Below are 27,215 nucleotides of genomic sequence, written 5' to 3'. Positions count from 1 at the left end.
TCTACTGCCTTGAAAGCCAGGGGAGAAGGCTAAAGAGGTAACACAGGACACTGAGAACAAAACTAGAACAGAACAGACTAGACTAGACTAGACTAGACTAGAATTGAATAGGATTATTTTCCCTTGGGAGGGACCCACAACATTCTAGTTCAGCTGCCTGTTCTCCTGAAGTGTTATGCATGTTATAATTCAGTCTTGCAGGTAGTTTCAGAGGAGCTGACATCCAAGGAAGGACTCAGTGATGAGCTTTACATGGAGCTCACAGTATATTGAAGAAATTACATTCTTAGACTCGAATCATGTGGTCAGTGAATGTGCAGTGCCCCTCCAAGAAGGCTTATTAAAAAACTGAACCCCAACTACAAAAAAAACAACCAAACAAAAGGCAAACTAAAGTGTTTTCATTAAAAACTGAATAAAAGAGCAGGTTAGTCAGTCAGTACTCCTTCAAGAATAACTTTATTCTGGGCAGGACATTTGACACAGAAGCAATGAGACAAGCATTTAGAATGTTTCTGAACGAAAACACTGAATAAACAAGAACCATTATTTCTCCCCTCAATGACAATTCTACTCCCTCCTTCCATATTACATTCTAAAATGTTTTTTCAGTACATGTTTTTGTCTTCACATTATGGAATATCCTGCTCACATCAACAGCCATATCAGATACAGGAACACCATGGGAGTGGGTTTTCTGGCTTTTTTTTTTTTTTTTTTTTTTTTTTTTTTGGCTAACATCATGGCACTTACACACTACTTTTAGGAAAATCTGGATTACAGAGGTGAATGAATCCACTGTTAGACTCCTTTATTTCCAGTGGTCACTATTATTACATGTTATGCCTAAGCCTGAGAAAATGTAAACAGTACAATTCTAAAAACATTTTCCACAAAGATGCTGCTAAACATTGAAGCACAAGGTAGGAGGTTACATATCATAAATTCTCAGATATGCTGCTTGTCCAGATTTCAGTATATAAAGACCTCCATCTCTTCCGTATCTGTACTGCACAGAGACATCATGGTTAAAATACATAAACCCACCTCTGTCCTGCTCAAAAAGAACTTTTCCAACTTCAGTAAGAATTTGCTTGAGTAAAGGATTCAACCATTAAATATAGCTAATTTTCTGTCTCACTAAGTGAAAACTAGCAGTGATTTTGAATGCAATATTATTAGCTTTTTTTCCCCAAAATAAAAGGCTTTAACTTAGGAAAGGAGGAGATACAAAAAAAAAAAAAAATTAAAAGTACAGCTTCTTTTTCTAATCTTTTTGATGGACTGACTAAAGCCTGAGTGCTATAGTCAAAAAAATCACCGAAGGTCTGATAAAGGTTCAGAGATTACAGGCCAGGTTCAGATTCATCCTGTGTTACTTGAATCTCACAGAGTTGTCCCCCTCCTTAGTGGAGACTCAGGTCTCTCCAGAGTGTTTGCATGTTCTCAAATGAGACAGATTTCGAGATGATTTTCACTCACCAGGGGTGAGTCACCTCACAACAAAGGAGCTCAACACTTAGGTATGATGAATCCAAGCCTCAGCCACCTGTTCTCATGGCCTGCCTCCTTCCACTCCTAGGAACTAAGTGTACAGACCAGACTACTTTAATTGCCTACTTTGGTCTAGGGATACCAGGATAGGTTCAGGGTGCTCATTCTTAAGACAAATTACCCAGTGAGAAAATAAATTACATGGTATGTAGACATAAATACAGGTATTTATTTCCACCAAGAGAAACAACTATCTTTCCAGTTCTTGCACAAATATACATATTTCCCTTTCCACTTACCCACAGACACCTACCAGTGTGTGCTTTATAAATTAAACGGCTGCTTTACTTTCCTGGTAAGCACTGGCATCACTGCTGTGGAAGCAGTTAGGTATGGTTTGGAGTGAGTACTTGCTATGCCCAGATAACAGAGCAGCAGGACACAGAAGATGTCTTTGGCATGTGTAAGTCTTACATGCACACTTTTGCTCCCTCTTTGTCTTGTACTGTCTCAGTGTGGGCTGAGCCCATAAAAGCAAACAGCGACCAGTGCTCCTCGGGGTTCCCCCTGTAGCACTGAGCCAGCAGCCCACCTAGGGTGCAGATTCCTTGAAATCCCACGTTCTCCATGGGAAGCACTGAAACGGCCAGCATCTGTTCTCAGTCCGGAGTCCACAGCAGCTGGCCCTTGTGTGTGCGCCAGAAGATCCCACAGAGAGGATCTCATTGGCACACAAGCCCTTCAGTTCCTGTGAAAGGGCTGGGAGCTGAGAACTGCACCTGCTCTGATCCCTTCAGGCTGCGTTTAAGTCTCATAAATAAACCATTTGCCTGAGCTGATCTCACAATGAGCTCAGAAAGATAAGCATTTCTGCACACTTCTGCAGGAAGATGCATTCTCTCAGAACACTTCAGCTTTGGCAGCACTGCTCCAGAACACAGCTACGGAAGGTGTTCTCCCACAGCACTGAACAGTTTTATCTTTCTTCTGTAGAAGGAGGTGCAGGAATAGACAAATGCTGACTGTGACCTAAATTAATATTCTGCTGATAGCTGGACTCTGGCACTCCTTTCCAGAGCAGAACTAAAGCAGATTATGGGGCTACTTTCTTTTCTCTCTAAGTTGATATAAATCATTCTCTCTTATAAACTGAGTTAAACTGCTCTTCAAAGAACTGTATAAATTTCAGTGAAATCAACCACAGTTTTACAACATTTTCTTAACAGGATCACGTTAAGATCCCATCTTTCCCTGCAGAGCCTCTGGGCCTAATTTATGGAAGTTGACATATTCTTCACATTGTAAATGAAGATGTATTGTGTGAAGAAGAACTGAGTATAAACATAAGCAAGCTTAGACTGACTTATTTCCTCTGGGTTGTTTTGGGGGTTTTTTCCCTCTTAAGTGATTTAAAACAGCAGTGATTTAAAACAGTTGTGAAAAGTAAGTCAGCTGCATAGATCTTGTTTCCTTAAACTCTGTTGCTGGCATATCATTAATATTTTGTTACTCTGAAACCAGTTTTATTAATTTTATTAATTTACTATTAATTGTTAATACAGTCTTTAATAGGTCTTCAGATCTTATATTCACAACGAAAGAAAAAGAAGAAACAGAATCTGCTTTTTCTCCTTAGAAACCATTGGAACATTTAAATGAATTTAACAGAGGTAGGTTCACATTCTATTTCATAGTGAACAATGCCAAAGAACAACTTTAAAGCAGGAAAAAGGAACACTCTGTCAGAAAATGGATCAAGAGAAGAATACCCTTCACCAAACAAGAGTCCTCAGATTTGGTAAATTTGGATTGCAGTCCAACAAAAAAACTTTTAAAAGGCAAAAATAAATTTTAAAAAAGGTGCCTCTCACTGACATTCAGCAGTCTCTCAGTGACTGTAAAGGAGAGTGTAGACTGTTAAGTCACTCCTCTGATGCCAGTACAAAGGCAAATGATCATAAGACAACAGAAGTGTGGCATTGAGACATGGCATCACTGAAATTACACAGCCTCAATTAGCACATAAACTTTAGAAAATGTGTAATGAATGCTGCTTCCTCAGTACTTCTCCTTCACTGCAATATTGCACCACATATTTTTATCCACTTCTATCAAAAAGTTTAACAAAAAAGTTAATTTTTTTAAAAAGTTCATTATAAAAATTTGCTGTATAAAAATGCCAAATCCCCTAAGCCTTATATACAAAATGTATCAGTTTTATGAAAATAATTGGACCCAAGTACATAACAAAACATTTTTATACAAAAAGGTACAAGACTGCATTCAAATTAATGCAAATAAGTAAAAAACCCCTTCAAAAAAATGTCTCATTCATGGAAGATCTGCTTCTTTTAAAGGTACAGGTATATAAACCTATACATGTCTGAAATGGTCTCACGTTGGCCATTTCCTGGGAAGCATGCACTGGTCAGAGAGTATTTCCACAGGTCACCGGTGAGCGCCGTACTTCGCAGACCAGTCTACGCGCCCATGGATCGGCTCCGCGGCCGGCGGGAGAGGCATTAACCTCGGTGAGCTCTTGGTAGGTGAACTGAACGAGGGCCATCCAAGAAGGGGTCTGACTGACGTCAGAGAAGCAAAATCTAAAGGACAAAAAATTCTGTGATATAAAGGTTCAGTGAACACTGAACATCCACTGCATCCACACTGAACAACAACTGGATGCAGGTCCAGTTACTTCTTCAGGAAATAAGCCTCCTTTTTTAACAGAGTTTGCTGATGTGAAACAATAGTGCATCCAGTCTCTAAAGACTCAGCAGACAAAGACTATTTACATCCCTGATGGGACAAGCGTGAATTCTGTGCCAGCTCTCACACCAGCCTCTAGGTCCCATTGAAACAGGCTGTAGATAAACCCACATATTTAATAAACAAAAGTAAACATAAAGAAAATCCTTTGCCATATGAAGGAGAGGTTACAAACAATACTTCCAGTCAGTCATATATTGACAAATAAAATAAAGCAAAGGTAAGCAGTTCAGTGCTGCATACATACAGCATTACTGGAGTACTGACCAAGGGACCAAGAGAACACTGGTACTATACTTACCAGAAGATGGATCCACAACTGGTGCTAACTGAACCCTCTGCCCAGCAGAGCCTACTTCCTTCTTCAGAAACGAAGGGACATAAGCACTCGTTAGACCACTTGATCCTATGGGCCCTGAAAGAAATGGCAAGGAACATCTGAACACAATGGATCTCCCATACTATCAACAGATGACAAAGGTGTGCCCTGAGGGGTCACATTCAAGACCAAGCCTGATCATGGACTGATCAAAACAAGAACTTAATTGAAGACACTAGAAATCCACAGCTCCTATATATACACCTGCATTTGGGAGACTGTCAGCATCAGACTGCATCACAGATGAATGGAAAACAGTTACAAATTGTACCTGTCAGGGAGAATACATCTCAGTTTTTTCAAGCTTCCAAAACTTAGCATTCAGTTGGAATTATCTTGTTTGACTTTCAGCAACTATGTGCTAAGAGTATATTGACTCTTGGTGTCTATGTGGTGAGTCTGGGGCTTTGGTACTACACAGAGCTCTTACTGAAGCCTGTGAGAGCACAACTTGAAAATCTGGTACAGAGTCACATTTCAAATTTTAAAAGCCAGTTACAAAACTTGTCCCTAAGATGAGCAGCTTTGACTGACCTGTAGGATAAGCCATAGATAGGGAACAAAACAGTCTAGAGTTATAGCACAGATGGACACTAAACAAGATATCATGCACAGACCATTGCACACATGCCTATGCTGTACTAGAGCGGTGGCAAAGCCTATTGTGGGAAATGATGGTAATAAATAAAAAAGAGAAAAAACTAATTACATTCTATGCTGCTACAAAAGAAGCAAAAACTTCTAGAAGAGCCAGGAAGGAGACATGCTACGTTATATAAAGGTTCTCATGTAGTTTAGCTGTTTACAGTGTCCTCCCATCTTGAATCTTTAAAGAATGATTTTCTGATTAAATTACATCCAAAATTTTAAGTTGGGTTGGTTTTTTTTTTTAACCTGAGCTTCTAGAGGTCCAAAATGTTTATTTGGGCCAAGATTCAACACAAACTTTGGCAATAAAATACTTTCTAAACAACATACAGAAAAGAAGTTTGGCACTGCAGAACTGTATCACATGAAAACCTGAAGCCACAGTTGAGAGAGGAAATACATAGATAGAGTCTAGAAACATCAACATGTTTAAGTGTATCTGATAAAATCTAATGTAAAAATCTACAAATTAATTACTTCAACTCAAACAACAGTGATTAAATACCTGAAATACCAAATGCCAAAAAAAACCTGAAGAAGAAAAATTGAAAAGTTTTGCTTTTTGTCTGAATTTTTAAAACTACAGTTATTACATTATTTTAAACAACTTCAATTAAAAGACATAATGATAGGTTTTCTTCGCTTTATTCATGTAAGAAGACTGGTGTGTATGGCTAGTTCAGTTTATACCAGCTTCCTCCTGTGGTGACAGCCATTTATGCAGCCAGTGGACTGAAATGCTCTGGAAACCAGAAAATATGACTTAAAAAAAACTGAGGAGGGAAACTGAAAGCAAGATGAAGTATTTCAGGTTGAACAGACCTAAGCTGTCCAGCCTTCTATGCATGGGGTACTTCAGACTTGTGAGGATTCATTAGAAGATACGACTATGTTTCAGTTTAAGGCAGTCTCCCAAAGAAGAGTACTCATAACCAATTTTAACACAAAGACAAGGTAGCAGGTATCTTAGGAGCTGACAGTGTTTTGGGAATGGATCACTCCAACATACACCTGTGGGGAATTGCAGAGACATCACTTACTGTTTTTCAGAGTCTTAGCACACCTTCTTACCTGAATTCATCCTGTTGGTAGTACTTCCTCCCAAACCAGAAGTTTTCCCAGACAAACCAGAACTGGGCCAGGGATGAGATGGAGCAGACTCTTTGTTTGAAGTGGAGACTATGCTATTCCTTGTGCTTATTCCTATATTGCAAAAAATTCAAAGATTACTTCATTAAAATTCCTGTTGCCACACAGGCCTGCATGCATTCCACCTGATGCACAGTCTTAGAGGAGATGTCTGGTTCAACTTAACCAAAATCTCTCCCTTTCAGTAACTCTCTGGGTCACTCCCCATCCTCTCATAATACAGCAATGCTGTAACTAGCCACAGGCCCTAATCTGCAAACATCACAATGTATGTAGTTCCACTAGCATCAATGGCTGCTTAGATCACAGGGCAGGATCCTTACATCAGGGCCGCAAATATTCTCAAGTCACAGAAGGTGAACCTTGCTATGTACATGAAATCTACAGTTCCCATAAAAGCCTAACGGTGACAACATAACCTGAGAGGCAATACTAGCAATTCCATTTCTCATAGTACTGTACTCATCTTTGGTGTCTCTACTGCAAGCACAGATTATGCCAACAATTTGCAGTACAGTTCAGATGTCACCTATTATTTGTATTTAACATAGAGCCCATATTTAAGGAGGGTACCTAACATTCAAGGACACACCCACAATTTATGATAAGGCTAAAGCAGACTTGGGATCAATGTGTTTTACAACCTCCTCTAGTAAAACAAGTTTTAGCTACCAAAACTACCTAAGTGAGAGACAATTTGAAAGTCAATTAATTGTTTCATGAAAAAAGACTGAGTTTGTTGTCATAATACCTTCTAGTTTACTTAATTCATTTTGAAGCATTAGTACTACAAGTGAATGAATACTTAACACTACTTTTATGAATAGCCATTATGAGAAAGAATACACTTCAGCTCATTTTAAATACTAGCAGATATGCTGTCTGCCTCCTGTACTTCATCCTGCCCCAGCACTGGTCTCAGTATAGCAGAGGTTATCATGAAGACAGGCATGTAATTCTCTATAGAGACATGGATCTGCATTTTACTTAACTTCGAACTACAGCAAAGCATATTCCCACTACTAGTTAGCCTGTTGTTCATGGTATTATACACCCATGAGGTAAATGCACGGCACTTTCTTTCCCAGTCTAGAAGACTAGTCTTATACTTGTTAGGGAGACAGGGAATAGTTTGGCACATATACAGACATCTTCTAACACACCTCCAAGTATAAAAGTATCCATCAGGAGAAGGAAGTACCAACAATCCTGTCCCCTTGTTTGTAAGCAGCACTTCTCAGTTGCTAGACTGCTAGAATGTAGTTTGTGTCACGGCCATCTACAGTAGCAAAGCTCTTTCTCTCCTCATGTTCTTTAAGCAGTAGCCCCCTTCCACAAGGTGAAAGGATAACAGCTAATGTACCAATGACTATTTCATACTGCTGTTGGAATTGCAGGAAGAAAAGGAAAGTATTTTTTACTAACCAGGTCGATACCTAGAATGGTTTAAGTAGTGTTGCTTTGCTGCAGAAACTCTCAGTGTGGGAGCATCCTGCTGCAAAAAGGTTGCATGGGAAGTTCGGGCACTGCTGCCAGAGCCTACAGCATCCGAAGGCTTCAGATTCAAAATGCTTTCAAATCTGTAATTCAAAAATTGGTACACATATTGGTACACATCCAATTCTTGCAGCACATGTTTATTCACAGATGGCTTTCTCAACTCCATCCCATCTCCAGGAATCATTTCCTTCTGTGTTTGCTACACTGTAAGCACACAGACAACAGGGAATATTATCAACCTGAAGTCATACAAGTGCCCCTGAAAATCACATTTGTACTTCTAGTTCCCTTATATACTGCTTTTAAAGTTTTTATAAATCACTCAGTAGGTTTTTCTCTCTTCTGTATACCATCCATGGAAACTGCAGCTTAGAGTTGTCCAAAACAGTTTATATGCACGGAGTATGTCAAAATATTCCGCATATAAAATCCAAAGTATATGTTCAAAGATTAACCTGGGGAAACTTAAGCCCATTTTTTCAGTGGGGAAGAAAAAAAGAATACAAAATTGTATAGAAATACATTTCCAGATACAAAGAAAGCATGAAGAGCAACAGCACTAAGAAAGAGGAAAAGGCCAAAGAAATAGACCAAACAGCACAAGCACATAAGAAGCCCCTTACCTACAAAGAGTTTCATCATTCTGCCTCTTTTTGTTTTTCAAGTCCATTCTCATGATGCAAGATGTGAAATCAAGGTCTTCTAAGTCATCCCAGTCTTCAGAACTCTTAACTGTCCTGGGAAGATGTCCCCATCTTCGCCTAGGTTTTGGTTTAAGTTCACCATTTATATTCTCAGACCCAGCAGATGTTTTCTGTATGAAGATTGATAAGAAACAAACCCATGTGCTTAGGCCATAAATCAGGTGACAGGAACAAAGAGGATTTTTTTTTTCTCTATCTCAAAGAGTAATAGTGGTAATAGAGCTGTAACAACACAATCTTCATCTTCCATTAAATGTGCTAAGAACACAATCTGTAGCCTGCTGACATTATTACTTATCTTCTGCATTTCATCCTGTAATAAAGTGTCTTGAACTGACAAAAGAAGAAATTTCTTAAGTCTCAATTCCAGTTCTACTCATGTTTCAGTATGCACCTCCCAAACCATTACCTTACGCTCAATTTTTACTTCTAGACCCATGCTGGAAGTAAGAAACTGCATGAACGCTTATGTTTCCACAAGCCTGAGTCTAGACATTTTAAAAAAGTTTGTCTCTTGCAGGACAGCACAGGTACAAATTTGTGTCTCTTCAGCCACTGAGGCTCAGCAGTACATTTTGACCTTGTGTGACACTGGCCAGTACAGACCCTACTTATGACTGATTCACACTGTCTGCTCTCGTCATCTATCTTATTAATCCAGTCTCCGTATCAGTCAACAAGAAGGGTACATTCTCATGCTGAAAGAACAATCTGTTGGTTTCCACGTTCAGTATGGAAGACCAAAGGGAATACTATTCCCAGTCAATAAATTGGATGCCATAAATGGATGAAGGCAATAGCCTCCTTTCCCTCATTTCCATACTATTTAGCTTAATACTTTTTTCTCTAGCATCAATCCCATTAATAGTTTGAACACCGTACATCCTTTTTACTGATATGAAATCAGTGTCATCCTGTAAGTGGTGCTTTTCATCAAAGGGAAACACGAAATGGCTCTAAAATGAGAAACTGACTTGCTTGTTTTACAACAACTGGATTTAGATTTCAATAGAGTTAAGTCCCAGTTTCTATCAGAAAGTTGTAACCATTTTTTATTCCCAGTCACTATCCTTTCAGTAAAGAACCTTAAAAGAGAACAAGGAAAAGAAAGACAAGGAAAAAAGTTAGGCAGTACATCAGAAAGTTTATCTTATGCTAGATGGACCTTTACCTGCTGAGGAACCTTATTGTGAATTGCAGGCAGACGAACCTGGTTAGACTTGTCCTCCTGTAAGTAGTTACCGTGCTCAGCCCCAGAGTTGTCTGTCTTACATGCGTACACCACGTGCTGGGAAGACTGACTTTGTTGAAAAGGCCTTGATGAAATTCGGGCATTAGGTTTCGGAGGGGGCTGTGCTGGGGGGACAGGCTTAATATGCAGAGATGATTTATTGTGCAGTTCCTTTTGTTTTCCCAGTTCCTGAATGCCCAGGGCATGCCCAACCTGGAAGTATGAGTATCGAAGTGCCTAAAAAGTAATATAGACATTAGGCTTAGAAACCCATAGTTTTTCATTTACCCCAATCCTGTGTGTCAATAAAAATTTAATTTCCTTTTTTTCTGGGGTAGGAAACAGCAGAAGACCCATCTCTCAACACTAGATTCTAGTGAGCACAATCCACTTCAAAAAAATGCTACAATAGTAGAGAAGTTTCAAAACATACTGAGTTATCAAATCCTCTGTGGACTAGTACAGAAGGAAAGGTTCTGCAGAATTAAGATTTTTAACCAAGTATATGGCATCTAAAGGCATGTTTCATTACATGCTGTCTCTCCATGTGTGCATGTGCAAACACATCCCCCCCATCATTACAGATTCAGCCAGCAAAACTCAATGACCCCAAGAGACATCCCATGTCTTCCATTCTCCAAGATGGAATGAAATGAAAGAAATACAACCCTTATGAAAATTAGCCTCTATCTTTTCTCACAGACAAGTTAATAAAAGTACTCTTATCCTGCCTTAAAAGTAATTAAGGAGTTGTCAGTAAAGGAAATTAATCTGCCTATCTTGCTACTTCAAGCATACTCATCTTCCCAAAGACCTCTTACTGCAAAAAGCTTCTAAAAGCTCAGATTCCTCACTCTATTTGTACTTTACTGTAAAACATTTGTTAATGCTCTTAATACTGTTACAGTCAGTATTTTTTTGTTTTTAGTTACCTTTGAGAGTTCTTAATCTATTTCACTTTTAAACTGTTTTAATTAGATTTCAAGCTTTTTATTGCAATTTGTACTGAAGGTTTAATTAAATCACAAAGGTACAGCTATGGCCCTTGAAGTCAAGTCAGATTTGAACCCAGAATCGCATCTGTTTTCCGAAAGGTGCCCTGCTCATTTAATTGAGTACTATCCGAAACCAGTGGCTACCACCACCCATATGTGCAGTATGGATGACTTGGGCAATACTTATGCACAGGATGTTGGAACATACCTGCAGTGCACTTGAGCTGTGGCTGCCCTGCAAAAGCTAGCCTTACCCAGGCAACACTGGGCTGGAGGAACAGAGAGCAAGGTGGACTGACAGCTGGCTGAAAGGCCAGGCCAAAGGGTGGTGGATCAATGGAACAAAGTCTTGGCTGGAGGCCAGGAAGTATCTGTCTTCCCCAGAGGTCATTATCAGGGCAAACACTGTTCAACGCCTCCATTAACGGCGTAGCTGGTGGTGCAGAGTGCACCCTCTGGAAGTCTGCTGATGACACGAGTGGAAGGAGGGGCTGACACACCGGTTGGTTGAGCCGCCATCCTGTGGGACTTCTGCAAGCTGGTGAAATGGGCTGACAGGAACCTCATCAACTTAACAAGGGTAAATACCAAGTCCTGCACCTGGGAAGGAATAACCACATGCACCAGTACATGCTGGGGTCAACCACCTGGAAAGCAGCTTTGCAAGAAAGGACCTGGTAGACACCAGGTTGAACATGGATGATCTACCAAATACGCCCTTGCTGCAAGTAAGACTAACTCCTGGGCTGCCTGAGCAGGAGTGTTCCCAGCAGGTGGAGAATGGTGATCCTTCCACTCTGCTCAGCACAGGTGAGGTCATGCCTGGACTGCTGTGTCCAGTTTTTGCCTCCCCAGCAGAAGAGAGAGATGGACATAATGGAGAGTCCAGCAAAGGGCCACAAAGGTGGTTAAGGGACTGGAGCATCTCACATGTGAGGAAAGACAGAGCTGGGACTTCTCATCCTGGAGAAGAGAAGGTTCTTGAGGATCTTATCAAAGTATGCAAAAAAACAGAAGGGGAAGTGCAAAGAAGATGGAGTCTCTTTTCAGGGGTGCCCAGTGACAATGGGCACAAACTGAAACACAGGAAGCTCCCTCTGAACATCAAGAAACACTTTCTCACTCTGAGAATAACTGAGCACTGGCACAGGTTGCCTAAGGCAAGGTGGTTGAACCAGATTCCAGCCATTCTGTGGCGAACAGCAAAGAACAGCATCACAGCCTGCAGCCATACATCCTACCTTCACTCTGCTGCTATTCACAGTGACTGGGTTACACTTAATTCAAGTGTATTTGCATGCTGCAGTCACACCTTTGATCATCGAGCATATACCCCAAGCAGTTAATGTTTCATGCAAAAGACTGATGACACTCTCTTAATTACCCGCCTTTGTCTTGCAAATTGTTCTTGGATTCTCCTCTTCTCCCTTCTAAGAACTGCACCCCTGAGCAACTGCTAAATGACTGTTCCTTGCAGTAAAAGAAAAAAAATCACAAGCAGAAACGAGAAAAAGAAAACAAAATCAAACCTGAGTAGCTGTTGGCCGCTTTTTGGGGTCCCACTGAAGCATATCTCTCATGAGCTGCACTGCTTCACTGCTAGCATTAGGTATGAGAGTTTTTAGGTTGTTAGGTACACACTGAGGCCAGTGAAAATTCATGGAAGCTGAAAGTTGGTAGCCTTCAGGCCAGTCGTTCTGAAAGAATGAGATTTCCAAACACAAAAAAAGGTCAAGCTGTAAAGTATCAGTGCCTAAGCACTCTAGCACATATTTTACCAGTAACAGACTGTGTCCAACTTGTTCTGGACTTATATTGAAAATTTCACTAAAAATCTTCACCTCAAACCTCTGGTGAGAGGTGAGTCTTGCTGTACATCCAACAGAGTCAAGGGCACAGACGGAACCAGGAAATAGGAATCTCGCCATGATCCCAATTTTTAGCCTCTTAAACCATAGGTTTATACGCAATGTACAAGAGAAAATTTAATTCCCACCTAATGAAATCACAGTCTAAGGACCTAGTTTGCTGTTCAGGGATCTGTTCCTCCTCCTCTCTGTGTCAGCTTTTACAGCATAATTACATAATGTTTACTGCACAGAAAATAAGCTTTAATTTAGATTATTATATCTGAGATCAATACCATAAATTAGCAGTAAGAGGAAAATTTATTATTTTTATGCTTACTGCTACTGTGTCACTGTGTATTGTAGAACAGCTCCAGGATTACTGCACTATGGAACACCACTTCAGTTACCTTTTTTGGGGTCCCTAAGACTTGGCAAATTTTGAATATAGTATCAATTTCACTGGCGCCTGGGAAGAGAGGCCTCAGCGTGTAAACTTCTGCCATTATGCAACCAACAGCCCAAATATCGATTGGAGAACTATAGCAGGTGGATCTCAAAAGGACTTCAGGAGCCCTGTACCTGTAACAAGAAAGAAAAGGAAACCCCAACAATCAACACAATTCAAACATACATGAAATCACTCACCTCTTCATTCTTTGCTATTAAGAGTAAACATCCTTTAAAAACCTCCTCTCCTGTACACAGACTTTTTCTTTTTTTGATTAAAACTACATAAGCTTCTGTAAACTCTCTTATACCTTCCTGACATGCAACAATCCTAGCATGTTCCCACCTGCCTTACCCCACTCCCTCTGTGCTCCTGCCATCTGTAATCTGTCTTGCACTAACTGAAGCTTTTCAAATTATGGCAACCTTAAATAAATAAAAGTTTCATAAGGAGGAGGCATTAAAAGTGGTATAACGATCAGCACAAATTCAGCACTGTACTGCTTTAAAGTGTCAAGTTCCTACAATGTAGCTGAGTACTAGCACTTACCATCTTGTGGATACATAATCGGTGTAAGGAGGTCGAGATCGGATTTCTCGGGCTAAGCCAAAATCTGCAATTTTCACAAGTTCTGGTCCCATGCAAAGCAGATTTTCAGGTTTCAAGTCCCTGTGGAAGAACCCTGAAATTCAAATGAAATATTGATGTGGATTGCAATGTCATAGCTGTATCCTTTACTTCCCAACTGGATTGTTTTATTTTAGTTCTTAGCATTGAAGCTGGAACAGCATCACACAGACGTCAAAGTCTTAAGTGATCAGCAGAGCTGGTCAGTACAAGGTTGTACAGTTGGACTGTGAAAAACAGTATACACAAGTTGGCTATCTTGTAACAATTCAGAGCATTCAGTCAGACAGCTCTTTCAAGAAAGTGAGACTTCTCTACACCATTTTAATGCTAGCTTCATTCTAAATGGAAACTGCCCAATGAAGTTATTGATCAGTTACGTAACGTTGTTTTAAACAATATAAATGAAAATGAGGGGGTTTTTGCATTTTGAACTTTTTAAATCTCAGAACATAATCTGCAAGCACTCAGCTACTCATCATCCTGTAAGAAGATCTCAGTGTATTTTTTTTAGTGCCCTCTGCATTCAGCAAGAACTGATCATGAATGAATGTTTCGCAAGAGCTCCTTCAATACAAATGAGAGAAGAGGACTGGAGTATCACTGACTACTGTCTCTGAAATTTGCTTCCACCATTAGCCTGCAAATCTTGTCCTTATGCTTCTTTCTTGCAAGCATCTGAAACCACCGTTCCTATATACAGCTCCCTCTGTACTACCTTACTGAGCTCCTTTCAGAGACTCCAATATGCTTACTTCTTCCATGGGTTTGAATATGCTCCCACAGAGAATGGACTAAACATTCACACAGGATGTGTCTATACTGTCCACCATAACTAGATTAGCTTTTGTTTGTTAGATTAATGTATAACAGCATTGAAGACATAGTGCTGTAGGTATCTGCTAACCAGGACACTGTATCCTTCCTAGGGATGTTGAGTTGACGTTCTGGTGCCAGCTTGAGCTACTGCCTCTTTATGCAATGTACTAGGCAGAGCAATCAAGGCTTTTCTTAGCATTTAGTGCAATCACTTCTGTATTTTGCTGCACAGACATGCACCAACAGAATGCTTGTGAGGCAATTTATTTCATGACAAACTTGTAAAAAGAGCAATCCATTGTGTGCTCAAATATAAGAAGATGCTTAAGAGTTTGGATGGACAAAGAATGCAAAAAGTATACTTGACAAGCATTTCTATGCCATACAGGAGCAGAACAGAGAAATACAGAGAGGGAAAAAAAGTTCATGTGATTTTTTCCAAAACTGTTGCAGAGAGAATCTTGGGAGACCCACTCTTACACTGTGAGCCACAATACCATCACAATCATCCTGTCAGGCCTGCCAAACATTTCCAGGTGTTTTTAACTACAGATTTGCACCATCTTGGCAGAAGTGAAAGTCTAGTGTGGTAGCAGGTCAGTGAAAAAGACAGTTAGTTTTGACACAGAACTGTTCAGTCTTCACAGCTACAGTAAGTTAAATAGCAATAAAAGCTGTTCTGAAAGGCCGTGATCCATCTGACAATTTATTGAAAAAAGGTGGCTTAGAAAAATATTATGCAAAAATCTATCTTCACAGATTATACATGTCACTGCAACAGACACTAGAATTTAGTTTGGTTTCAGATGAGTATCCAAAACCCATCAGAAGAGCGAATAAAGCCATTAGCTTGAAAATATTTTGGAAAACACAGTTTTCCTTATCAGAAGGGATAACCCAGAGAGCTCTCCAGCAACAGACCCTACAGTGTATCTAGCAGACAGAATTGCAGAGGTCACCAAAACATGGTGAGGAAGCTATAATTGAAATAAGGTGTTTGAGATTTTTTTTTTTTTGTTAGTTAAGTGGGTCTTGTTATTACTGGCTCGTACATCAGCTTTAGCTTTTATCATTGTTGGAAAAATTAGTTGGAAGCCCATGCAACAAAAGCTGTTTGTCACTCAGACTTTATTACTTTAAATGTGTCTTATAGAGAATGTGTGTTTTATTCAGGTATCTGTGTGTACCTTGAGAAAAGAGTCATTTCTTCTTTATTCTCACTCTCAGGGGACCTCTAAATCTATCAAGTAATGTGTCCATTAACATCCAATGAGTTTGAGAGTGGCCAGCTGCCAGACTGAGAAAGTGGAAATCTACAGACAAGGAACTGAGCAAACCTCCAGACTGAAGTATTAGTCAACTATAAAATACAGGTATTTTCAGTAACCTGATCTCTCATATAGTGCTATTCTTTTGATCACTCCTACTAAAGTTAGTAATGTAATTGCTAGTATATTCATCAAAAAACTTACACAAACATTATCTGGCTCTAATTTAGAATGCTTATAGCGAAAACGTAACTTACCATGCTTATGAATAAATGCAAGCCCTTGCAGGATCTGATACATAATATTCCTAACAGTAGACTCAGGGAACAGTTTGTTTCTGTGGAATAAAAGGGAATAAATAATTATTAATTATTAAATTCACACATCAGCTTATGCTTTCTAATGAACCAAAGATAAAAGGTAGAAACGACAATAAAGCTGCTAGTCAGCTTTTTGTATTTGCCTATTATCTTTTTTAGTTACAGAAGAAATTCTTTTCTCCTCTACAGTCCTTTGGCAAAAAACTGGCAATTTAACTAAGAATTAAGCAAATAAACCACATTCTTAAAGGTTTGACTTACACAATGTCTAACAAGTCCAAGGCCTAGCTAAACCATAGAGAATATGATGCACAGCATACTTTTAAAGACATCTGGGATTTTTGTTTTCATAAGAAGGTAGGATATCAAGCATTTCTAAGAAATTCCTGAAGATAATTGGTTATAGACTTGAATCATTTCTTCAAAGTTCATTATTTCATATAACTGAAAATCAGCACCCATACATATGTGCCAAATTAAGCTACAGTTTTCTATACCTGTGCATGCATACTAAGTATTTTTATGCTTAAAAAGGTATTTTATGTAGCATTCACATATTATAACAATAACCTTATTTTGTTAAATCAAGGAAGATTATTGTCGTCTGCCAGGCTGATACCATGGTCTATAGAGAGAAACAATTCAAAGAAGGGAATGTTGCCCTCAGTTATCCTCTGGTGGATGTTATCATGGCCCAAAGGCTAAAATTAAGACTTTATTAATGCTCCAGCAAATATCAAAAAGCTAGATTTTATTAAGAATGGTGACGAATGAAACAGGCAGTCTTTGGTCATGTCAGCTCAAATTGCAAGGAAAAATAATTCCTGGAAGCAACCCAAAATTTGACACCTCTTGATTACTGTTCCAACTACTTTTTATTTATTCATTTATTTGAGGAAGCCATAAAAGAAGAGGTGGTGCTACCACTCTCTTATAAAAAAGCATGGTTGGAATACTTACATAGACAAAAGTTCTAGGTCCAACACTTCCTCAGTGTTAGGGCTGTTACCCAGCTCCTATCTCTCAAAAGAGCACCCTACTCACCTGCCACATTAATCTGGGACAAGACACTGGAAACTCTCATTAGACTGGCCTGGATATGCTCAAAGGTGACAGCCATAGCTCCCACTACAGCCTGCAGCTTTAAGCCATAGTGATCTAAGCCTACAAATGATCCAAAGTCCTTTGAACAGTAACAGGGGTGTTAAAAGCACATTACAAAAGTAATTAATTTGTATCAGGAATGGGTGATGCTGTTACATACCTCTCTTTCATTAACTGATAAAGATTTTCCTTCATGTATTCAAACACAAAATACAAATGATCATTTTCCCTGATAACTTCTTTCAGCTTTACCACATTGGCATGGTTTAATTTCTTCAAAGACTAGAAAGAGAAAATACAAACAGCATTTTACAAGGGTCTTAATATAGTGAAAAAAGAAAAAAAACCCCAACTTATTTCAACTGTTGTCGAAGAATTAACTTCAAAAACTCTTTGGTGTCTTAAATAATCAGACAGCTCTGAGAACAAAGGCCAGATCTCCAAGTACTACCACATACATATACAGCCTATGTAGTAATTTAATGCGCTGGTCATTCAAAAGCCAGCTATCTGCTACCACTGTAAGCACCAAAACAATTGCATTTTCTCTGTAAGTAACTTTTTAATGGCAGAATTCACATCCTTCTTGCACCTGCACTGGTAACAGTCAGGTCAGAGTCAAGACTGAAAACAACCCTGGAAAGTCTTCCTTGGTACTGTGGATTAACCTCTGTGGGCAGCTGAGCTTGTTCAGCCCTCCAAGCGGGATGGGGAAAATAATCAGAAGGGCAGAAAGTGAGACAACTCATAGGCCGAGACACAGAGTTTAAAAGCCAAGCATGCAAGCAAAATACAAAATTCATTCATTGCTTCCCACGGGCAGGCAGGTGTTCAGCCACCTCCAGTACAGCAGGGCTCCATCACATATAATGGTAACTTGGGAAATCAAATGCCATCACTCTGAAGGTCTCCTGCTTTCTCCTCCTTCCCCCAACTTTTGTTGCTCAGCACAATGTCACATGGGATGTCCCTTCGGTCAGCTGGGGTCAGCTGTCCTGGCTATGTCCCCTCCCAGCCTTCTGTCCACCTTCAGCCTACTCACTGACAGGGAAGCATGAAAGACAGAGAAGGCCTGAGGTTGTGAAAGGACTGCTCAACAATAACACATGCCTGTGTTGTCAGGACTCTTTTGGTCAGAAATCCAAAACACAGACTCAGAGAAGCTGCCATGAAGTAACTCTACCCCAGCCAAAACTAGCATATTTGGGTCTTCCTTCTTTACATACACTTCTTTGGGTATTTTTTTTAGATTTTTAGTGTATTCGACCTTAATTTTTACATGGTACTGTAATAAAATGACCTAGATTTTCTGCATGTTTTCGGTGCTGAGCATAAATTAAGGAGGTCCTTAAAGCATACCCCCAATGTTTCACTGGCATCAGAATTTCATGCTAAATGTCTGCCCCCAAGCCAACTACAGAGAAACAACTGCATGTACAAAAGTTAATGCTGCACAAAGGGCGTGTGTTCTAAAGCTCTGAAAAACAAACACCAAAGCTCCAGGTGTTCTGACAGGAAAGCTCTCACTCACACACTCCCCCCCTCCACCGCAAGGAGGAAGCAGCTCTCTACAATCAAACGATTTTTTGCAAGACTACATAATTTCAATAAGCATTTTCCTAAGACTACAGACACTCCCTTCCAATGCAGAGTCAGGAAACAGAACTGTAATGTCATATGCCACAGCTCACACTGGGAGTAGTTTTTCACGGAAGAGCTGTAAAGAATTTGATGTAACCCCAAAATGTGACAGTGATCGTCTAATCTGAAGTCAACCACTGAAGAAAACAAGTACCTTAACCTCCCGAAGGTTCATGCATTCCTCCCAGGAATAAAACTTTCTCTTCATTCTACAAAAGTAGAGGGGAAAATAATGACTAATGCATTGAAAACATCAACTGTTCTTAGAACCAAAAGTCTCACTGCATCATAACAATTCAGTTCTTCCATCAAAATAGAAGATGTTAGTTCCTTTGTCAAAAAACTTTCCATCTCTAGACAAGGTACACTCACACAGAATTACCAGAATACACACTCAAATAGAATTACACTCAAATAATAATTACTATTACATGGGAGTGCATTCTTCTGTGTATATATATATATATATATATATATATATATATATATATATATATCTTGCTGAAAATAATTCAGAGCCTTCAACAAGCCTAGGCATGCTAATTTTCTTTCTGGTATAACAATGTGGTGGAGTAGAGTCTGTAAAAGGAACAAGGGTAGTTTTGACAATTATGAACAACTCAGAGGAAAGTTTTGAAACAAATTAAATGAAGATCCAACCACTTCTCTGGGTCTCCAATTCTATTATATTCTCCTTACTCCTCTTCTCTATATTTTGATTTCTCTGTAATTTTAGTATCTTGCTGTATTTCCACGTTTTCCTTTGTCCACTGCTCCCTATGTTTCTCCTTCCCTCGCAAGGTGCATCTATCATGCCAATTACTTGTCAAATTCTGCTTTTCCCTTCAAGCTTATAAGCGACTCTGCTCTAACAGAAACAAACTGCATGGCAGTTTTCTCCTAAGCCAGAATATAACCCTGAACACATTATTTTTGTGTGCTCATACACATTTTGATTACCACTCAGTTCTTTGAGATGTAACTCTATGCTTTAGGACCAATAGGATGAAGGCTCACACACACATGCACACAGAAGATCACAGATTAAAACTTACAAAAATACTCAACTGTGTAGAGTCTGGATTTCAGAGGGAGTTAGGCACTCTCTGAAGATATGAGCCTTTGCCTTTAATGATAATTCAGTATTACATATTATTGTAGCAAGTTTCCAGTTTGAAATCAGCTCTTACAATTAGAGTAGTTTTAAGAACTACAAACCCTTCATGTCATAAAGGGGTCGGGGTTATTTTTTTCTGAGCAGTGTTTTTGCAGTTACTGTCTTGTGCACTCAGTTACCAGGCCACTTCTGTTTTTAATAAAGGACTGGCACTAACGTGTACGCTAAGAGAATGCTTCTAGCTTGTTCTGATTTTTCTGAGTTTCTCCCGTACTGCAAACTGAAAATCAAAGGTGCCTCTAGCCAGGTATGATACAGGCAAAATACCCTCAGCATAGAGGATTTAGAAAGTTGATAAAGCCAGCTATTGACTGCTCATACAAAACACCATTGTACTGAAAGCTTTTTTGACAAGTCTGTCCCTGGGTCTTGGTTGGTATTTCAGGAAGGTGCCTGCAATGCTTTACAGCTGTCTCTTACCATAGCTAGGACAAATAAGCCATTTACAAACTAAGGTCACTGCCAAAGCAGCAGAGAAAATCAAATGAATTTCTCAAGGAAAATCTTAAGCTGAAAAGACCAATATGCAATAGCATAAAAGATACAGATAATGGACAATGACATAAATTCTGTTAATTATCACTGCAGTATTATTATTACATTGAAAATTAGACTACAAAATATATGCTCCATGTAAGCAGCAGCGAAAGGGCTGTAGATTTCATAGCAGCACTGCAGAATACTCTAATACATACCACGTTTGACTGCACATAGCAGCAGAGTGCTGTTATGATAAGCCTATGTATCTCACCCTCTTTATCTCCTGCTGAGGCCTTGGAGGATACAAGGAACTTGAGTTTTTCATGTGGCCCCAATACAACTCCATACAAAAAAGTGGCATGAAATGTGAAGTACTCAAACCAGCATGACCAAGTTGATGCAGACCTAGAAAAGAAAAACCTGGACTATCCATTGTTAAGTAATGTATGAAAACACTTACTTTTTAATGGCTATTAGCTCTCCAGATTCAATGCTTCTCCCTAGGAGAACAGAGCCGTAGGTCCCATCACCAAGCTGTCTGATAGTTTTGTACCTATTCATGATGAGGATACTTTAGCTGCAAGTGCATTTCAGTCCTTAGCATTTCTTGTGTTTTTTCTCCTCCGAGCGTAACCAGTTCTTTCTGTGGCAGCATAAATATAGAGCACTCAGGACAGTGTGAACAGTTGCAGGAATCATGTTTTCAAGACTTAGCCTTTGGTCTGAAAGCACAGAACACAATCCATTTGATTTCTGTACCCTTCTGAGATTGCTTGTTTGCAGATTCCACTCTCCTCTAGGAGGACAGTCCTCATCAGCCATACACAAACCCTCGTCTTGGTCTCTTATCAGAGAGGGCCAGCCTGTATCTGGATGTAACTCGATATGTTCCCCAAAGCCACTCTTATGCTAAAGCTAAAGGTACCTTACAGCAAGCTTGCAGACAGCCCTGATGGGAGACACTATTGCTTAAGTCAGAGGATAAAATCTCACGGCCTGGAGAAAACAGTCTGGTAACAGAAAAAATGAAGCTTTACAATGCAATAGGAGAGGATCTGTCCTAGTCAAATTATTAGACATGTAAGTTACCATCTTACAAGTCACACTGCCATCAGTTAAACCAATATCCTGAATTTCCATAAGATCCCATGTGAGAGAGCACAGCCATATGCATTCCCTTAAAGTGTTCAGAGGAAGAATATTACATTCATGTCAGGTAAGAATAAATTATTTTACTACAGTAACTCTAAGCATGAATCGGTTTCTAGAAGTAGCAGCTACATCAGATTATCTACCTGATCTTTTGCTGTGACACTGTATGAACAAAATGATCATAGAATGGTTTGGGTTGGAAGGGACCTTAAAAACCTTCTAGTTCCAACCCCTGTGCCATGGGCAGAGACACCTTCCAGTACCCAGGCTGCTCAAAGCCTGACCCAGTCTGGCCTTGAATCCTTCCAGGGATGAGGCATCCACAGAATCTCTGCTACATAACAAAGCAAAAAACTTCTTATTTCTAGTTTAATGTAATTGTTGCTGGTATTTCCTCCACTACAGTTTAGAAAAAATGTAATCTATTCTTTGTAAACTAACCACACATTTGAAATAAAACAGAATTCCCCTGCAAGGAAGGTTTGGTCCCTACGTTCTCTTATTCTCCACCTCTTAAAAAAGACAGCAATACTCATGGCTTGTGACTTTTGCCTTCTGTAACATGTATTTTAACTACATTTTCACAATTTTTTTTGGTAGTAGCCTTATATCTCTCTTATTTCACAAAGCTGTATTATGATTTTAGAAGTAATGGGATTATATTACTAGAACTCTGAACTGACATCATTGCAGAGCCACAATCCAGTAGATTCAAGATGTTATGAACATCCTTTATTTTCCATCTTCTAAGCCTACTAGTCCTACTAATACTGATACAGGAACAAAGATCAGGAAATGCGAAGTTAACATACCTTTTGACAATTTACCCATTGAGTAGCATGTCTCTAAACCTATCTCAGACACTGGGTAGTGTCTCAGGCAGGAGGAACTACCCTCTAGCAGTACCTGTTTCTCTCCACACACTACTACAGAGAACCAGAACTGAGCACCTTACATTAGAGATCTAATCCCACATTTTGTACTACTTGCCAAGGAACACAGAGCCTGTCTGTAACAACAGCAGTTTGGAGTACCAGTTCCTTTTTGGCTGGTTTTCAGGCTGTGCACCTGAATGGCATAAAGCTATGTTCTATGATCTGCATCCAGGTTAAAAAGCTTTAAGCTGGTTACTCCAGCTGGTCAGTGACTGGATGGCAACTCAGAAGCCTTTATTCAGATCCTTGGCAACAAAATTTCAAACACCAACAAATCCCTGCATGTTCTTTTAGTCTGAAAATCTAAAATTTATTAATATTCAAACAATTTTATACAGTAATTTCAAATCAACACAGATGGGACTTGTGGACTTTTCAGCACATACTGCCCTAACAACAGAGTTCTGAAACTGTGACCCTAACAGATGTGATGTCTTACAATTCACAGACTCCTATGCTGTCCCTGACTTACCATTTACATATCCCTTTCAGGGAACTGTGACTGAAGAGTGGAGGAGCACCCTTGCTTCATGTTTGATAACCACAGCAAAACTAAAGATGTGTAACACTACTAGCAATAATCACCAGTGGCTGGATAGATTGTTTGTCTGATGTCTCTTGAGCAGATGAAGTGGTGAACCTAACTGCTTATTCCTTGCTGAGGATACTAATTTAAGTCCCTCTCCTTTCCACAACCACCAATTTTCACAAAACTTGTATGAAATTATCTTTGCAATCCCAGCTCTGGTGTCAAATGTGACCAAAATAGACTAATTGAAATATTTTTGAGGAATAAAGGTGAGCAGAGCAAAAAAAAAACTGAACAAAAAACCCCAAACAAATAAAACCAACAAACCCCAAAAAAACCAAAAACAAAAACCCCCCAAATACAAAACCAAACAAACAAAAAACCAAAACACAAAAAAACCACCCACACCCAAATCAAACAAAAAAAACAACTAAACAAACAAAAAAAAACCAACCAAGAAACAAATCAGTCAGAAAACAGAGATTTCAGTTAGGAATGCATGTTAAAAAACAGTCCAGGATGCACAGAAGTTACCCCAGCTCCTATGGAAGCAAAAACCCACCTGTATGAAAACCCACTGACCAAACCCCAAATAAAAGTCTTCTCTGGGTAACTCAATCAGCACCATTTCTTCTTGAACTTCATAGTGAAGTTGTTTTTAAAAATCTGCTTTACTTGGCCTTCAACTGCTTCGCCTGAGTCCCACTGAAATCACTGAAAAGAGCATGAGTCTCCGAAAAGCAGTCTGCAGAGCTACAACATGCATAATCTAATTTAAAAGTACTATCTACACCAATTCACATCGTTAGAGGATGCAAATATAAACTGCAAAAATATCTTGAAGTAAAAGGTGTGTTGATACTAAAAGTAAAATGTAAACCCCTTATTTTCACCATATTGTAACACCGTGTTCAGACTCTACCTTACCTGTAACTTTTTCCCCGCAGAAATCAACCAGTAATGCGCCTTTAACAGCAAGCTTAATTTAATGCATCGAGACTACGTTCTGACTAAGTACAACTCAAACCTACTATTTAGCTTATGAACCCTTTAAATATGTATCCACTCCTGTTTGAAGGGCTGAAGCGCCGAGAACTGAAAGCGAAACTGGTTCACTCTGCCACAGCTGAGAAACGCAGACAGTAAACAATCAGCATGTGCCTTTTTAAACTTGCGCTGTGCTCCGGCAATTACTCGAAGGTATTACTAGTAGGAAGCGCTGAGAAAGGCGCGGTCCAAAGCCGTGGGTGTCCATGGGTGCGGTCCCAGCGGCTGCCGAGTTTGTTACAGAGGGCTCTGGGGGTGCCCCGTGAGCTGCGCACCAAGGCAGGCACAGATGTGCGATGGCGGGTCCGCCACTCAGGCCGAGTCCCAGCCCCCGCCCGGCCTCCGCGCTGCGGCGGCGCCCGATCCCAGCCACGGTCGCTGTACACTCGAGTGCCCCCGCTCCCGTTCCTCGCTGTACCGGAACGCGGGTCCCCCAGCCCGTGCCTGTGCCCGTGCCCGTGCCCGGCGGGACTCACCACGGACGCGTCTCCCCGCTCCGGCCCGGCCTGGGGAGAGGCCCGGAATGGCGACGCCGCGGCCCCGCCGCCCCGCGGAGCAGCTGCGGCCCAGGGCGGCCCCGCGCGGGCCTCGCTCGGCCCATGGCGCGGCCCCGGCCCCCGCCCCGCCCCGGCCCCCCGCACCCCCGGCCCGGCCCGGCCCGCCGGGGCTCCCCGCGGGGGGACAGCGCCCCACGACTGCGGCCGAGGGCGCCGGGCCGGCCCCCCCGCAGAGGGGGCGCTGAGCTGGGTTTTAACGAAAAAAAACCAAAAACCATCTCTGGAGCATCTCTCTTATGAGACTGTGGGAGCTGGGCCTATTCAGTCTGCAGAAGACTGGGAGGGAATTTCGTTAATGCGTGTAAGTATCTCAAAGGTGGGTGCCAGGATGATGGTGCCAGACTCTTTCAGTGGTGCCCAGTGACAGGACAAGGAGCAATGGCCATAAACTAAAACACATGAAGTTCCATTAACCGTGAGGAAGAACTTCTTTACATTGAGGGTGGCAGAGCACTGGAACAGGCTGCCCAGGGAGGTCATGGAATTTCCCGCTCCAGAGACATTCAAAACCCACCTGGATGTACTCCTGTGTAACCTGCTCTAGGTGACCCTGCCTTGGCAAGGGGGTTGGTCTAGATGACCTCCAGAGGTCCTTACCAACCCTCACAGTTCTGTGATTCTGTGAAAACAAAACCCAGCCGAACAAACAAAAACCCCACAACGGTGATGGGCCTCTCCCACATCGTAGAGAAGAATTTAAACAAGACTAGAATGCAGAAATACTAAATTGTGAACAAATGGGAAGAATATCGACATCTTAAGTGCTGCTAGAGGGGCCTGTACCTTCCTCATACAAGCAGCAGCAGCTCACCCTGGCTCTGACAGGGTCAGCCTAAGACATACCAGGAATGGCAGAAAAACGAAAACAAGGAACAAAAAATTGTTCAAGAACAATTGATTATGAGGACTGTAATAGTGATTCAGAAAGTCTCCACTTCTTTTTACACTTCATCGCTTAGGTTTTAAAGGTAAATCATAGAGTTAATTCCCAGGGTATGGAAAGACAGGATGAGCTGGTGCTGTACTTCAGGAGTACAGGGTAGGACGAGACATTCATTTGCTAGAACAGGTGTGGGGAAAAACAAAGCTCTGGGTGCCTCTCTCCAACCCATCTAGTCAGAGGCTTATCTTTACATTTACATGAATATATAATAAAGACTCAAATTCCCTCCAACAGACAGGCATGATTCTCAGTGAAGCCAGGAGGAGCAGTGTACACTTACATGAGACTTCTGCTTTAAGCCACCTGTATTACATCCCATGTGCATAACCACATATTAGCACTCAGCCCAGCGACAGTCATTGGACGCCGTTTTTCTGTTGTTAGAGGCAAGGCTTTTTCATTCCCAAAAGAATCATAGAATTATTTGGATTGGAAATTACCTTAAAAATCATCTAATTTCAAGCCCCCTGCCATGGGCAGGGGAACTTTCTGCTAAACCAGGTTGCTCAGACTCCCATCCAAACTGGCCTTGAACACTGCCAGGGATAGCTTCTCAGGGCAACTTGTGCCAGTGCCTCACCACCCTCACACTAAAGGATTTTTTACTAATATCTAATGTTTAATACTTAAGAAGAGGCACACCCAGGCAGGAGAAAAGCAGCTTTGACTCCAACTCCAAACAAGAAGCAGCACTAATGGTAACTAGTTGTAGCCATGAGCACCCCATATCAAAACCTCAAGTGGTCATGCTTTGTCATCTCCACTGCTCACACCGGGCCGACCAGCACGCCAGCAGCACCCAGTCCCCGCTGCTCCGCACCACCTCCGGCTGCCCGCCCAGGGATCGGCGCCCGGCGTGTCGGGCAGCTCCCTTGCCTCTCACGCTCTCCTCTCCAGAGCAGCTCTACAGTCACCTGGATCTGAAACGCACTGCTGACGCCGGCTCCCACAGCCCTTGCATCCCCATTTCCTGCTCCCGCTGCCCGGGCCTGAGCGCTCACCTACCCCTCCAGAGAAGACACACGCCGCCGCCTCCTCCTCCTCCTCCTCCTCCTCCTCAAAACGCTCAGGGCAGTAGACATGCACAAAGGTTCACCGATCCATACACGTGGTTTTCTTCTGGAACAAAAAGACTGTGATACGCTTAAAAAAATAGGTTTAGTCCAATTTTAGAAAACCTGACGAGGCGTGTGCTGACAGCAGGTGATAACTGCGCTCACTGAACTGGACGGGCAAATGACCAGGGCCACGAGATTCAATGGCCTCGGCACCGCTGTTATCTCCGCAGCCGCGGCACTGAGCGCGCTCCCGTTACCCGTCGACAATTCGCCTGTGCCAGGTCCCGGCCTGACCACAGTCACAGCGGAAATCGCGGCTCGCGGACATCGCCGCTTTACCTCGGCTCCCGCCCGTGGGATCCCTCTTGCCGGGATTTCCATTCGCGGAGAC

At 41.1% G+C, this 27,215-nt stretch overlaps 1 protein-coding gene across 4 annotated transcripts; it reads right to left on the bottom strand.

The window, feature by feature from the left end:
• Positions 1 to 474: 474 nt before the first annotated feature.
• CILK1 (ciliogenesis associated kinase 1) lies at positions 475 to 24,875 on the bottom strand. Of its 4 annotated transcripts, none has more exons than XM_082301675.1 (14): positions 24,743 to 24,875; positions 21,064 to 21,325; positions 19,101 to 19,155; positions 17,466 to 17,587; positions 16,139 to 16,218; positions 13,717 to 13,849; positions 13,127 to 13,298; positions 12,399 to 12,566; positions 9,815 to 10,111; positions 8,563 to 8,753; positions 7,865 to 8,019; positions 6,362 to 6,493; positions 4,565 to 4,678; positions 475 to 4,097 (listed from the first exon to the last, which is right to left on the bottom strand). In XM_082301675.1, exons 2-14 carry the CDS (start codon positions 21,162 to 21,164, stop codon positions 3,943 to 3,945), a joined length of 1,875 nt encoding a protein of 624 aa, XP_082157801.1. In that variant the 5' UTR covers positions 21,165 to 21,325; positions 24,743 to 24,875; the 3' UTR covers positions 475 to 3,942. The 4 variants fall into 4 exon arrangements, with proteins under 4 accessions (XP_082157801.1, XP_082157803.1, XP_082157802.1 ...); XM_082301677.1 differs by having other exon boundaries at positions 9,854 to 10,111; XM_082301676.1 differs by lacking the exon at positions 24,743 to 24,875 and adding an exon at positions 23,782 to 23,843.
• Between the last annotated feature and the right edge of the window lie 2,340 nt (positions 24,876 to 27,215).

Source organism: Coloeus monedula (assembly GCF_965178545.1).
Source record: "Coloeus monedula genome assembly, chromosome: 2".
NCBI lineage: Eukaryota > Metazoa > Chordata > Aves > Passeriformes > Corvidae > Coloeus > Coloeus monedula.
The sequence above is the reverse complement of the archived record's forward strand: the minus strand, read 5'-3'. Positions and strand labels throughout refer to the sequence as shown.

What these genes read in the sequence shown, in the direction of transcription:
- CILK1 (XM_082301675.1), bottom strand. Translation starts at nt 21,164, where the DNA reads ATGAATAGGTACAAAACTATCAGACAGCTTGGTGATGGGACCTACGGC. An exon ending in GAGCTAATAGCCATTAAAAA is followed by an intron (nt 19,156 to 21,063) that starts GTAAGTGTTTTC and finishes CTACTTTTGTAG; the next exon opens with AATGAAGAGAAAGTTTTATT. An exon ending in GATTATGTATCCACAAGATG is followed by an intron (nt 13,299 to 13,716) that starts GTAAGTGCTAGT and finishes TTCTTGTTACAG; the next exon opens with GTACAGGGCTCCTGAAGTCC.